This window comes from Manis pentadactyla, chromosome 12 (genome assembly GCF_030020395.1).
Source record: "Manis pentadactyla isolate mManPen7 chromosome 12, mManPen7.hap1, whole genome shotgun sequence".
Lineage (NCBI taxonomy): Eukaryota > Metazoa > Chordata > Mammalia > Pholidota > Manidae > Manis > Manis pentadactyla.
In genome coordinates, this window is record NC_080030.1 from 26,059,086 (window position 1) to 26,072,940 (window position 13,855).

The 13,855-nt window shown below is 39.9% G+C and overlaps 1 protein-coding gene and 1 pseudogene across 1 annotated transcript; both read left to right on the plus strand.

The window, feature by feature from the left end:
- The first annotated feature begins 483 nt into the window (after positions 1-483).
- On the plus strand, positions 484-1,332 carry LOC130679789 (olfactory receptor 7G2-like; annotated as a pseudogene).
- Positions 1,333-12,129: 10,797 nt separating this feature from the next.
- LOC130679920 (olfactory receptor 7G2-like) lies at positions 12,130-13,062 on the plus strand. The gene has a single exon (XM_057489519.1). The coding sequence runs from the start codon at positions 12,130-12,132 to the stop codon at positions 13,060-13,062; it is 933 nt and encodes a 310-aa protein (XP_057345502.1).
- The last annotated feature ends 793 nt before the right edge of the window (positions 13,063-13,855 follow it).

Sequence of the window (13,855 nt, forward strand, 5' to 3'; positions counted from 1 at the left end):
GGAGGTGGTAATTAATAAAAATTAGGGACATAAAGGAGTGGAGGGAGGTGAGAGATGGGGATGGAGGCAGAAATTAGCAGAAGGAAAGGTGAATATTCACCTGGTTTCACAATATACAGAGTTTTCTTTGTTTTTATTTAATCACTTGTCAAACTTTAGCATACGTGAAACCAATTGGAACATTTGGTCAACTTAGATTCCTGGTCTTCACCCCAAAGTTTCTGAGCACTAAGCCAGTAGTGGCATGAAGAATTAGCATTTCTCACAACATCCTTTGCATTGCTGCTGGTGCTCATCTGGGGACCATTTATATATTTTTTGTTTTCACTGTGTATTCCCATCAGATTCCTTAAAAACATGGAACCCAGAAATCACTCAGATGTTTCAGAATTTCTTCTTCTGGGATTGACAAAGGATCCATAACTTCAGCCCCTCCTCTTTGGGCTCTTCCTGTCCTTGTACCTGGTCACCATCCTGGGAAACATGCTCATCATTCTGGCTGTCAGCTCTGACCCCCACCTCCACACCCTCATGTACTTCTTCCTCTCCAGCCTGTCATTTACGGACATCTGTATAAGCACATCCACAATCCCCAAGATGTTATTGAATATCCAAGCACAGAATCAGCATATCAGTTACGCAGGCTGCCTTACCCAGATTGGCTTTGTCCTGGGTTTTGGTGGATTTGAAAGCTGTCTTCTTGCAGCAATGGCCTATGACTGCTATGTGGCCATCTATCACCCGCTGAGGTAAACGGTCATCATGAACTCCTGGCTCTGTGTTCTGCTGATTCTTCTCTCTGTGCTCCTTAGCACTGTGGTGGCCCTGCTCCTTAGTCTAATGGTGTCATGACTCTCTTTCTGCACAAACCTGGAAATCCCCAACTTTTTCTGTGAACTTGCTCAGAACATTAAGTTGGCGTGTTCTGATACCTTCATCAATAAAATTGTGATTTATTTTGTTGCTGGCTTCTTTGGGGCTCTTCCCGTCTCTGGGATAGCATTCTCTTATGCTAAAATTGTCTTCTCTGTTTTAAGAATGCCATCAAGAGAAGGAAAGATGAAAGCTTTTTCCACCTGTGGGTCTCATCTGTGCATTGTTTCCTTGTTCTACGGGACTGTGCTTTGTGTGTACATTAGTTCTGTCATCACTGAGTTTTCCAGGAAGATGGCAGTGGCTTCAGTGATGTACATTGTGGTTCCTCAAATGATGAGCCCTTTCATCTACAGCCTGAGGAACAGGGACATGAAGGAGGCCTTGAGGAAACTCGTCAGAGGATTATCTTCCCTCTGTTTTTATGCCATCTACTCTAGAATCAAGTTTCTAAAATGAGGGAAATTGATAGAACCACGAGGGAGCCATAGTAACTGATTTATACCAAATTTTAAAATTTGTCTACAATAGTGAATGGCCAAGGACATTTCACTTGTGGTTGACACCTGATTTTGCTTTCTGTCTATCTGTATGATATTTTACACTTGATTTCTGTTTTCTAAATTTAAGTGCTTTGCTCCAGTTCTATGGAAGAAGAGCCTGAGGCAAAGGTTCTAGTGTTTTTTTCTTGATCACTCATAGAAGAAGGAATATTGCTAAAATTACATAGGAAAGTGAAAGTATTGAAAGAAGGCTGTGGTCATAGGTAGAGACCGGCTTCCACCTGAACCATGGTGGGTCATCCAATGACACCTACAGGATTATAGTGGAGTAAGGGAGCTGACTCCTCACATACCTATTTAGAAATGAATTAGACTGATCACTGGTAAACTGACTCTTTATGAAGAACAATGGCATCTACCATACTCAGTTTCATTATATATGAAAATTACATAGTTAAATTATCTCAGTGGGTTTACATGATTGGGAGATATTTAAACTTCATCAGTAGAATTCTTCAGTTCTGGTTAGAAAAAGTATCTCTATCTCTAATATGACCCAACTATAAGAGACTTATCTCTCCTTACAGGGACTTCAGAGGTGGGAAATGTCTAAGACTTGGGGAGCAGGGATCCATTCAGTCCTTCATGTGTTGTCTTCTTCTAAGACTGGTTCTGCTAAGGGTCACCAGGTGGTGGCACCAAATGGAGAAACATGTGAAGACATGATGCCAGGAACAAAAAACTGACTGTCCTTCTCTGAGTCATGTGATTAGAGAATTTTCCATGGAGTCACCTAGAAGATAACTCTGCAATGTTGAGTAGTGACCCTCATCACATCCTACTTGTCCACATCCTATTTCCAGTAAATTATTGTTCTATGTTGAAAGGGTGAGTGTATTTACTTTAAATTAGAGTCTTTGTGGAGGATGAGCTTCTCCCAGACTATCTGGGTTCAGCACTAAATAGAACGATACGTATCCTTTTGAGAAAGACAGAAGCAGAAAGCACCCAGAGAAAGGGAAGATGTAATGTAACTGAGGTGTCACAAATTGGATTCATGCAGCCATTATTTGATCCTTTCCTCCCCCCATTATTATGATAGAATTGACACTTAAAAATGTGTAAGATTGAGGGGTACAATGTGTTGCTGTGATATATTTAGGTTTAGCAAAATTATTACCACCATAGCATCAGCTAAAATCTCTAAGCTCTCACAATGACCTCTTTTGAAGAAAAATTTTCTTTTTTAGAGAAATATTTGAGACCACATCAGTTCTATCCCCTTAGCAATATTCAAGAGCCCAAAATACCAATAACATAGCATAAAACCATCATGGTGCACATGAGATCCTCATAAACTAATCCTATACCTGGAAGGTGGTGCTCTATGGTGAGCATCTCATTACTTCCTCCAGCTCCTTTGTAACCACCAACTCTACTGTTTCTATGAGTTTGGTTACTTATTTATCTGTTTACTCAATATTTATTGAAATAGAGCTGATACACAATATTATACTGGTTTTGGGTGTACAACCTGGTGATTCACATCACATGAGTTTGACTCTTACTTGTCCCATAAGACAATGGGGCTTTAGGTGCTTTTGGTGTTATATCCAAACAATCATTGCCAAGAACAAGATGAAATAAACATCCCTGCATGTTCTTTTATAATTCTATGGTCTCAGGTCTCATGATGTCTTTAGTCCACCTTAATATAATTTATGTGGTGGGTGTAAGATAGTGATCCAATCTCATTTCATTGCATATGGTGACCCAGGTTTCCCTAAACCATTTATTGAAGAGACAATCCTGAACCCACTGAGCAATCTCAGTGCCCTTGTCAAACACTGGTTGGTCATGTACATGTGAGTTTATCTCTGGGCTCCTGCTTCGGTTCCATTGGTCTATGAGTCAGTTCCTATTTCAGGACTATTCTGCTTTCATTACTCTAGCTTTGTAAAAGATTTTGAGAATAGGAATCATGATGCCTCCAGCTTTGTTTCTCTCAAGATTGCTTTCACTCTTCAGGCTCTTTTACCACTGTAATCAGTTGTAAGTGTCCAGGTCAGTGGCATTAATCACACTCACATTGCTGTGTTTCCCTCACCACCATCCATCCATACAATTCTTCATCTCCCAAACTGAAGTCAGTACTTATTGACAGTCCACCCTGCTCCTCGTCCCCAGACCTTGGCAATCTCATTCTAATTTCTGTGACTGAATTTCACTACCCTTGGAAGTAGAATCAGAAACTATGTATCACCTTGTGACTTAGTTTACTAAGCAGAATATCTTCAAAGTTCATCCATGCTGCAGCGAGTGTCAGAAATTCCTTCATTTTAGGCTCAATAAACTCCCATTGTGTGTACCATATTTTGTTCATCCATTCATCAGTTGATAGGCAGTTGGACTGCTTCTACTGTGTAGCCACTGTGAATAATGCTGCCATGAACATGGGTGTACAAATGTCTGTTCAAGTACTTGCTTCCATTCTTTGGGGAATACATCTAGAAGTGGAATTATTATATCATAAGGTAATTCTACATTTAATTTTTTGAGGAAATGCCATATTGTTTTCAACACAAGGTCTTCTAAAAAGTTAAAATAAAAAAAATAATTTAACAGTGCAAGAAAACAGTGAATTCATTAATGATGAAATATTTGTAATGAAAAATAATATGGAGTAACATGCTTACCTATAATTTAAGGTTGAAATATTATTCACTCCACTGAGAGTACAGATCTCCCAGAAGACAAGTGCTTTGCCCAAGAAATTGTAGTTTCTCATAACTCTATCAAAGATGAAGTGTCATAATTTCAACTCATGATTCTATGAAGTAAAAAAGTGCCCTGAACCTATTGAGATGAAATAGGAAAGGTGTTCAAAAATCTCAGATCTATCTGCATTGATGACAGTCAGAAAAATGTTTAAAAATTGTACATCAGAAGTGAAGTTTGAAATAGAATGAAGATTAAGAGTCAGGGAACATGGAACAAGGTCCAGAACACATGAAGGGGTGTGGTTCTCACAAGAGAACACACCCTGTGTGGCTATGACCCCGTGCAGTGCTTTAGGCTAGCCTGAGGGTGTCCCTGTCCACAGCAGTTCAGGATATTCTTCCAGAGCCTATTTCCATTGGGCGGGTAACCGGCACAGGCAGGGGGAGCAAGAGCAAGGTCCAGAAGGCATGAAGGGGCATGGCTCTCACAAGAGATCACACCTGGTGTGGCTGTAACCCTGCACAGTGCTCTAGGCTAGACTGAGGGCGGCACTGCTGATGGAAGCTCAGGAGATTGTCCCAGAGTCTGCTCCTGGTGTGTGGGTAACTGGCAAAGGCAGTGGAGAAGGGCAACGCAAGCAGCAAGCAGAAAGGGACTGGGTTCTCCCAGCTGATATATGTGCCAAATGCCTGCAACCAGTTTTATCGCCATGAAAAGGCAGAATAATCAGGACCAATCAAAAATCACTCAGACAACCCCAAAGAGAGTGCCTGGTGAGGTAGATATGACCAATCTTCCTGAAAAAGAATTCAAAGTAAAAGTCATAACCATGCTGATAGTCCTGTAGAAAAATATATAAGAGCTAAGAGATAAGGTCCACTGGGAGATAATAGAAATGAAACATCTATGGAAGGACTTAAGTGCAGATTGGATTAGGTGCAAGATACTGTTAATGGAATAGAAATCATAAAACAGGAACACAGAGCATGACGCAGAGAGAGATAAAAGGTTCTCGAGGAATGAAAGAATATTAAGAGAACTGTGTGACCAATCCAAGCAGAACAATATTCACATTATAGTGGTACCAGAAGAATAAGATAGAGACAAAGGAATAGAAAGTGTCTTTGAATAAATAATTGCTGAAAACTTCCCCAAGCTATGGAAGGAAATAGTCTCTCAAACCATGGAAGCACACAGATGTCCCAGCACAAGGGACCCAAGAAGGACAGAACCAAGACACACAATAATTAAAATGGCAAAGATGAAAGACAAGGACAGAGTATTAAAGGCAGCCAGAGAGGTAAAAGATCACTACAAAGGAAAACCCATCAGGTTATCATCAGACTTCTCAACAGAAACCTTACAGTTCTGAAGAGAATAGCTTGATATATTTAATGCAATGAAACAGAAGGGCCTTGAACCAAGAATATTGTATCCAGCACAATTATCATTTAAATTTGATGGAGGGATTAAACAATTTCCAGATAAGCAAAAGTTGAGAGAACTTTTCATGCCACCCATGAACCACCTCTATGGAGAATTTTAAAGGGACTGCTCTAGATGGAAGCACTGCTAAGGCTAAATAGATGTCACCAGAGAAAATAAAAACACAGTAAAGAAAGAGACCAATCAAATACTAACTAAAGGCAAAAATCAAAATCAACTATCCACAAAAACAGTCAAAAGAAACACAAAAGAGTACAGAATTAAACACATAACATGTAAAGAATAGAGGAGGAAGAATAAGAAGAGAGATAAAGAAGGAATCACCAGACTGTGTTTATAAAACCTTCGTAAGTGAGTTAATTTAGATGGTTAGATAGTAAACAAGCTACCCTTGAACCTTTCATAACCATGAATCAAAAGCCTACAATGGGAAGAAGTACATACCTTTCGATGATCACCCTAAATGTAAATAGACTGAATGCACCAATCAAAAGACACAGAGTAATAGAATGGATAAAAAAGCAAGATCCATCTATATTTGCTTACAAGAGACTCACCTCAAACCCGAAGATATACACAGACTAAAAGTGAAGGGATGGAAAAAGATATTTCATGAAAACAATGGAGAGAATAAAGAATGTGTTGAAGTATCTGTAAAAGACAAAATAGACGTCAAAATAAGAAAGTAACAAGAGATAAAGGCAATTACATAATAGTAAAGGGGGCAGCCCAATAAGAGGATATAACCATTATAAATATCTATGCACCCAACACAGATGCACCTACATATGTGAAACAAATACCAGGAATGAAATTGAAATGGAAATCACAAAACTATCCAAGAACAAAACCCCCAGGTCAGATGGAGACACTGCTTAATTTTACCAAACATATAGAGAAGTCATAATACCCATTCTCCTTAAAGTTTTCCAAAAAATAGAAGATAAGGGAATACTTCCAAACTCATTCTGTGAAGCCAGCATCACTCTAATACCAAAACCTGGCAAAGACTCCACCATAAAAGAAAATTACGGACCAGTATTCCTGATGAACATAGATGCAAAAATACTCAATAAAATATTAGCAAACCAAATTCAAAAATACATCAAGATGATCATACACCATGATCAATGGAATTCATCTCAGGGATACAAGGATGTTACAACATTCGAAAATCAATCAGTATCATCCACCACATCAGCAAAAAGAAGGACAAAAAACACATGATCATCTCCATAGATGCTGAAAAAGCATTTGACAAAATTCTACATCCATTCATGATTAAATCTCTTAACAAAATGTTTAAAGAGGGCACGTACTTCAACAAAATAAAGGCCATAAATGACAAACCCACAGCCAACATCATACTTAACAATGAGAAGCTGAAAGTTCTTCCTCTAAGAACGGGAACAAGACAGGGATGCACACTCTGCCCACTGTTATTCATCATAGTACTAGAAGTACTAGCCACAGCAATCAGACAAAACAAAGGAATAAAAGGCATTCAGATTGGTAAAGAAGATGTCAAACTGCCACTATTTGCAGATGACATGATATTGTACATAAAATACCCTGAAGACTCCAGTCCACAACTAGGAGAACTAATATCTCAATTCAGCAAAGTTACAGAATACAAAATTAATACACAGAAATCTGTTGCTTTCCTATACACTAACGATGAACTAGCAGAAAGAGAAGTCAAGAAAATAATTTAATTCACAATGGCATCAAAAAGAACAAATACCTAGAAGTAAACCTTACCAAGGAAGTGAAAGAACTATACTCTGAAAACTACAGAACACTTCTCAGAGAAATTAAAGAGGACACTAACAAATGTAAATTCATCTCATGTCTTGGCTAGGAAGAATTAATATTGTCAAAATGGCCATCCTGCCTAAAGCAATCTACAGATTCTATGCAATCACTATTAAAATACCAACAGCATCCTTAACGAACTGGAACTAATAGTTCTAAAATTCATATGGAATCATAAAAGACCCCGAATAGCCAAAGCAGTCCTGAGAAGGAAGAATAAAGCAAGGGCATCTTGGTTCCCAATTAAAAGCTGTACTACAAAGCAACAGTAACCAAGACAATTTTTTACTGGCCCAAGAAAAGATCCACAGACCAGTGGAACAGAAAGAATACAGGGTCCAGATATTAACATAAACATATACAGTCAATTAATATATGATAAAGGAGTCATGGATATACAATGGGGAAAGGACAGCCTCTTCAACACCTGGTGTTGGCATAACTGGACAGCTACATGTAAGAGAATGAAACTGGATCATTGTCTAACCCCATACACAAAAGTAAATTCAAAATGGACCAAAAACCTGAATGTATATCATGAAACCATAAAACAGACAAAATCTCTCAGACATAAATATGATCAACTTCTTCATGAGCATATGTCCCCAGGCAAGGGAAAGAAATGCAAAGATGAACAACTGGGACAATATCAAGCTGAAAATCTTCTGTACAACAAAGGACACCATCAATAGATCAAAAAGGTGTCCTACAGTATGGGAGAATATATTCATAAATGACAGATCCAATAAAGGGCTGACATCCAAAATACATAAAGAGCTCACTCACCTCAACAAACAAATGGAGAATAATCCAATTAAAAAATGGGCAGAGTCACTGAACAGACAGATCTCTAAAGAAGAAATTCAGATGGCCAACAGACACATGAAAAGATACTCCACATCGCTAGTCATCAAAGAAATGCAAATTAAAACCAAAATGATATATCACCTCACACCAGTAAGGATCATCACCATCCAAAAGACAGTCAACAACACATGTTGGCAAGGTTGTGGAGAAAGGAGAACCCTCCTACACTGTTGGTGAAAATGTAAACTAGTTCAACCAGTGTGGAATGCAGTATGGAGTTTCCTCAAAAAAGTCAAAATAGAAATACCATTTGACCCAGGAATTCCACTCCTAGGAATTTACCCTAAGAATGCAGCAGCCCAGTTTGAAAGAGACATATGCACCCCTATGTTTATTGTAGCACTATTTACAATAGCCAATAAATTGAAGTAACCTATGGGTCCATCAGCAGGTGAATGGATAAAGAAGATGTGGTACATGTACACAATGGAATATTATTCAGCCATAAGAAGAAAACAAATCCTACCATTTGCAAAAGCATGGATGGAGCTGGAGAGTATTTTGCTCAGTGAAATAAGTTAGGTGGAAAAAGACAAGTATCAAATAATTTCACTCATTTATGAAGTGTAAGTACAAAGAATAAAACTGAAGGAACATAACAGCAGCAAACTCACAGAAACCAAGAATTAACTAACCATTACCAAAGGGAAAGGTAATGGGGAGGTGGGAGGGAGGAACAAGGAGGGAAAAGGGGCATTACGATTAGTAGACATAATGTAGGGGAGGGCACAGGGAAGGCTGTACAGCACAGAGAAGACAAGTAGTGACTCTATAGCATTTTACTACTCTGATGGATAGTGACTGTAATGGGGTATGTTAGGGGGACTTGGTGATGGTGGAAGTCTAGTAACCATAATGTCACTCATGTAATTGTAGATTAATGATACCAAAATAAAAAATAAATAGAAATTAATTAAAATTAAAAAGAAATAAAAAATACTTAGGGAACTTTCAGGGGATCTTGAATGAAACATTTGAGTGCATTTTACCATTACTTAGGTATATTTTAAAATGTATTTTTTACACAAAATATAAACTATGTTTTTGCACTGAAGTTTAGAATCAGTTTCCTCAAATCACTAACTGGATTAGATACCATAGCTTCTACAGAAACACACAGACTGGGTCCAATTTGAGAAGGCTGAACTTTCCACATGACAGGGTGTGTGCAATGGGAAGAGAGAAAAGGATGGTAAACATGGTAAACACCTGGCCTCACAGTGTAAGGAAGCAGGCATCCCAATTGCCTTCCTTCTAGAGTCTTGGTCTTTAAGGGTTTGCACTGTCCTGGGACCTAAATAATAATGAAGTATGTCTAATGAGGAGCTTTGGATGTTGAGCCCCCAGGGATGCAGAGGCTGCAAATAGTGGGTCTGTGACCACCTCACTCAACAGCGCTGCCCATCCAGGAAGCAACAGCTGAGCCATCTCCCTGCTATGGTCCCTCTTGCCCAGAAACCCAGGATTTCACTGGGTCTTCTGCCCTTTGCAAAGGCAATCCTTATGTCTCCATTATTCAGTTTCCAGGAAGCATGTCAAGCATCATCCCACAATGATGCCACCCAGGTAACATAATGTCCACTAGACAATGCTCTGATATGAGGTCAGGATTTAGGAAACATGCATCTTGACAAGCTGCCAGGAGTGCTCCTGCCTAAGCTGATCGGCTTCACCTGAAGCCACATATGTCCACCCACAAGAAGAGCTGGCGTCATGTTGGCTGCCTGACTGTGAGGTCTGAGCAGGAGGAGAGCACACCCAGACCCACAGATCAGGCTGCCTCCTTTGTCTGCTAGTCCCTCTGCATTATTTTGCACTATAAGAGCAGCAAAATCTATTGGGAATGCCACTGTTAGCCCCTTTGCAGAATTACCAGACATTGGCATTCTGCTATTACCAGCTTCATGCCTATGCTTTTTAATCAACAAATTTTTAGAAATACAAAAAGCACCCCTTTCAACTTCCTTTTCATTCCTGACTCCATCCACAGTCAGCAGCAATGTGATGGTATTCCTCGGGCATGCTTTCATATTGTGTTTATATATATATGTTTGTTTAGTTTGAATACAGTTGATATACAATATTATGTGGGTTTCATATGTAGAACATAGCAATGCAATAATTATATACATTACTAAATACTACTGTGATATATATTTTTAAATTACATATTGTTTATTCTGATGACAATATTATAATATCCTCAGCTGGGAAATGGAGTCCTGAGTCAGGATGTACAATATAGAATAATCCACAGTAGTTAAAAAGAGTGAGGTAGGCTGAGCATCAATAAATGTATGTTTAGAAGGAAAGCCAATTGTAAATACAGGCAGAGAATGATTCTGTGCATGCACACCTCTTTAAAAAGCAAGAACAATACAGTTGGTTTTGTGAGAGTAGTACCTAATATAAGAAAAAGTGCAGGTGGATAATGGATATCAAGCCAGTGCAGTGTTTCCTGCTGGGAAGGAAAGGAACCCAAATTGTACAAACCTTTATGTGGGTCTTCAGATATACCTCATGTTCACTGCAATAAAAATTCCTCTTCAAAGTATGGGGAAGAGTGTGAATTTGCTAATGTTGGCTGGAGGGAACTCAGTCATTAACCACCATTTTCTGTAATTTTTAATGCTTGAGTAATCACTCAAAGAAACACACCAAAGTCATTTTAAACATATTTAAAATGCATGCCGTAGACTTTCTATCAAACTATTTTTTCTACTGTAAGTTTTCATTGTTTGTATTGATTCATGTATCGTGTTTATTTTACTATTTAATTCATTTTCGTGTTTTTATGTCCATGCCAAATTGATATGTTGATATTTCCTTTCTTTCCTTGTACATGACCAATATTCCTGGAAGAACTTTCAGTCCATCAACCCATCCCTGAAATGTGTACTTATCACCCTAGGCATGTCCTCTTCTTGCTCTTCATTCAACAACAGGTCCATCTTAGGAAGGGAACAAGCCAGGTGCTATGGTTAATGAGGAAAAAATGTCACAATAGGAAATGTCAGTATGTGGGTCCCTTTTGTGGTCCCATGTGCTGGTGGGTCTAATCTATACACTCTTTATCATTATGAAAGTTCCATGCTGGGATTCTTTCTTCGCAGTTAAAAAGTTTTCCCAGCTCCGATACAAGTGCAGGAGCCTGGATTAAAGTCACAGTGTCTGAGTCTACATATTATACCAAAGACCAGTCCTCTGATCTTCTCTCCTCAGGAGTCGGAGAAACTCGGGTGCACAGGACAAGCCTGTTAGGATGCCTGGCACTGGTGCTCTCTTATGCATCTGTGTGTTCCCAGCACACAATGTCACTCTTCATATCTGTCTATTCAGTGTCTTATGCATTTCATCCTTCCCCATGCAGCTGGGTTTTTTTTTATCATATAATGTCTCTCACATTAAGGGAAGATGATCCTGAAGATGAGACAGATTCCGTAATTTCATTCTCATCTTTCTGATTGCCTGGAGGTGTGGAATATCCTGAGGGAATAAACCCAAGTGGTCTTTATTCTGCTCCCAGGACTTGCTGAAGTGTGTCAGACAGTCATTCTCAATGAAATGTGGGCTGATTGAAGAAGAAGAGGGTAGAGAAGGAGGGAGAGAAGAAGGATAGAGAGAGATAAAAGGAGAGGAAAAGATTTTTGTATTACCTGGGGTTGATGGGATGCACGAGTGTGTTTCTAGGATAACAGTTCTCAGTCATTAGCGTAGGTCAGCGTTATCTGCAGGGATTTTTAAAACATGTTGCTGGGCACCAGCCCTGGGATATATCATCAATAAGACAGAGCAGGACCCAAGGATTGGCATTTCTAACAAATGCCCAGGTGATGTGGCTGATAAACAGACCATGTGTTTTATTTTCTTGTCACCCAATATTTTCTATAGGTTCATTAACTACATGGATCCCAGAAATCACACAGATGTTACAGAATTCCTCCTCCTTGGACTGATACAGGATCCAGAAATGCAGCCACTCCTTTTTGGGGTCTTTTTGTCCTTGTACCTGGTCACCATCCTGGGGAACCTGCTCATCATCCTGGCCGTCATCTCCGACCCTCACCTCCACACCCCCATGTACTTCTTCCTCTCCCACCTGTCCCTGGGTGACATCTGTTTAAGCACAACCACCATCCCCAAGATGCTGGTGAACATCCAAGCCCAGAATCAGCACATCAGTTACACAGGCTGCCTCACCCAGATCTGCTTTGTCCTGGTTTTTATTGGTTTTGAAAGCTGTCTCCTTGCAGCAATGGCCTATGACCGCTATGTGGCCATCTGTCACCCCCTGATGTACACGGTCATCATGAACCCCCAACTCTGTGTTCAGCTGATTCTACTCTCTCTGCTCCTCAGCATCGTGGACGCCCTGCTCCATAGTCTGATGGTCTTGCGGCTGTCCTTCTGCACAAACAGGGAAGTCCCCCACTTCTTCTGTGAACTTGCTCAGGTCATCAAGCTGGCCTGCTCTGATACTCTCATCAATAACTTTGTGATATTTGTTATGTTTAGCCTATTTGTGGGTGTTTTCTCTGGGATCATTTATTCTTATGCTCAAATTGTCTCCTCTGTTTTGCAAATGCCCTCAGCAGGGGGAAGGTATAAAGCCTTTTCCACCTGTGGGTCTCACCTCTCAGTTGTTTCCTTGTTCTATGCAACAGGTGTGAGTGTGTACATTAATTCTGCAGTTGCTGGCTCTTCCAGAAAGGCTGCAGCAGCCTCAGTGATGTACACTGTGGTCCCACAAATGATGAACCCCTTCATCTTCAGCCTGAGGAACAGGGACATGAAGGGGGCCTTTAGGAAACTCATCAGGAGGATATCTCTCCTTTAATTATTTTGTCATCCTATCTGAGTCAGGTCTAGAATGAGTCGAAGAGAAAGGCCTTCTGGTGTTTCAGAGTCTCTAACTTTTCAGTTACTAAGATTCTGTAAAATGACTAGAAAACATGATGGCTAGGGGCCTGTCAACTTAGGCTTGAAATATGATTTTGCTCTTTGTCTCACTCTGGGATGATTGACAAATAATTTCAGCTGTCTAAACTCAGTTCTGGGCCATGTTCCATACCTGGGCCCTGGGATGCTGTTACAGTGTTCTGGGGAGAACATTCTCAAAATAAAATGGAAGATGGTGGTTAGGGTAGCAAGAGTATGTAAGCGAGGCCATGGTCCTAGGTGGGAATTAGCTTCTGCCTTATCCAGTTGTCAGGACTGTGTAGATCTTGTCCCAGATTTAGGCCTCCTGACAGGAAGGGAGCTGGACTTTCTTACCCCAATCTGGTCATTATTGAGACATATTTCTATTAAACTGTTTCCCAGAATGATATCAGAACCCACTAGACAGGGAAAAGACAGGGGACATATCCTGTCCAGTTAGAGCAGGATAAGGGCCTCAGGAAAGGACAAAAACAGGATGCTTACTGAGAGTCTCAGGAATGTGCAAAAAGATGATGCTTGCAGTGTGAATGTCCTGGCATTTTCTTTCATTTTGATGGCAGATAGGCACGAGCATGCTAAATTTGGTGATATAGACAACTTTCAAAGAGATTCATCGAAACAATGGACAGCATTCCAGTGGGGACCCATAGAAATTAGAAACTCTGCTATAGAGCCCTAGACAAAGACCA

Bases quoted from the DNA above. Each gene is read 5' to 3' on its own strand.
- LOC130679920 (XM_057489519.1), top strand. From the start codon at position 12,130: ATGGATCCCAGAAATCACACAGATGTTACAGAATTCCTCCTCCTTGGA.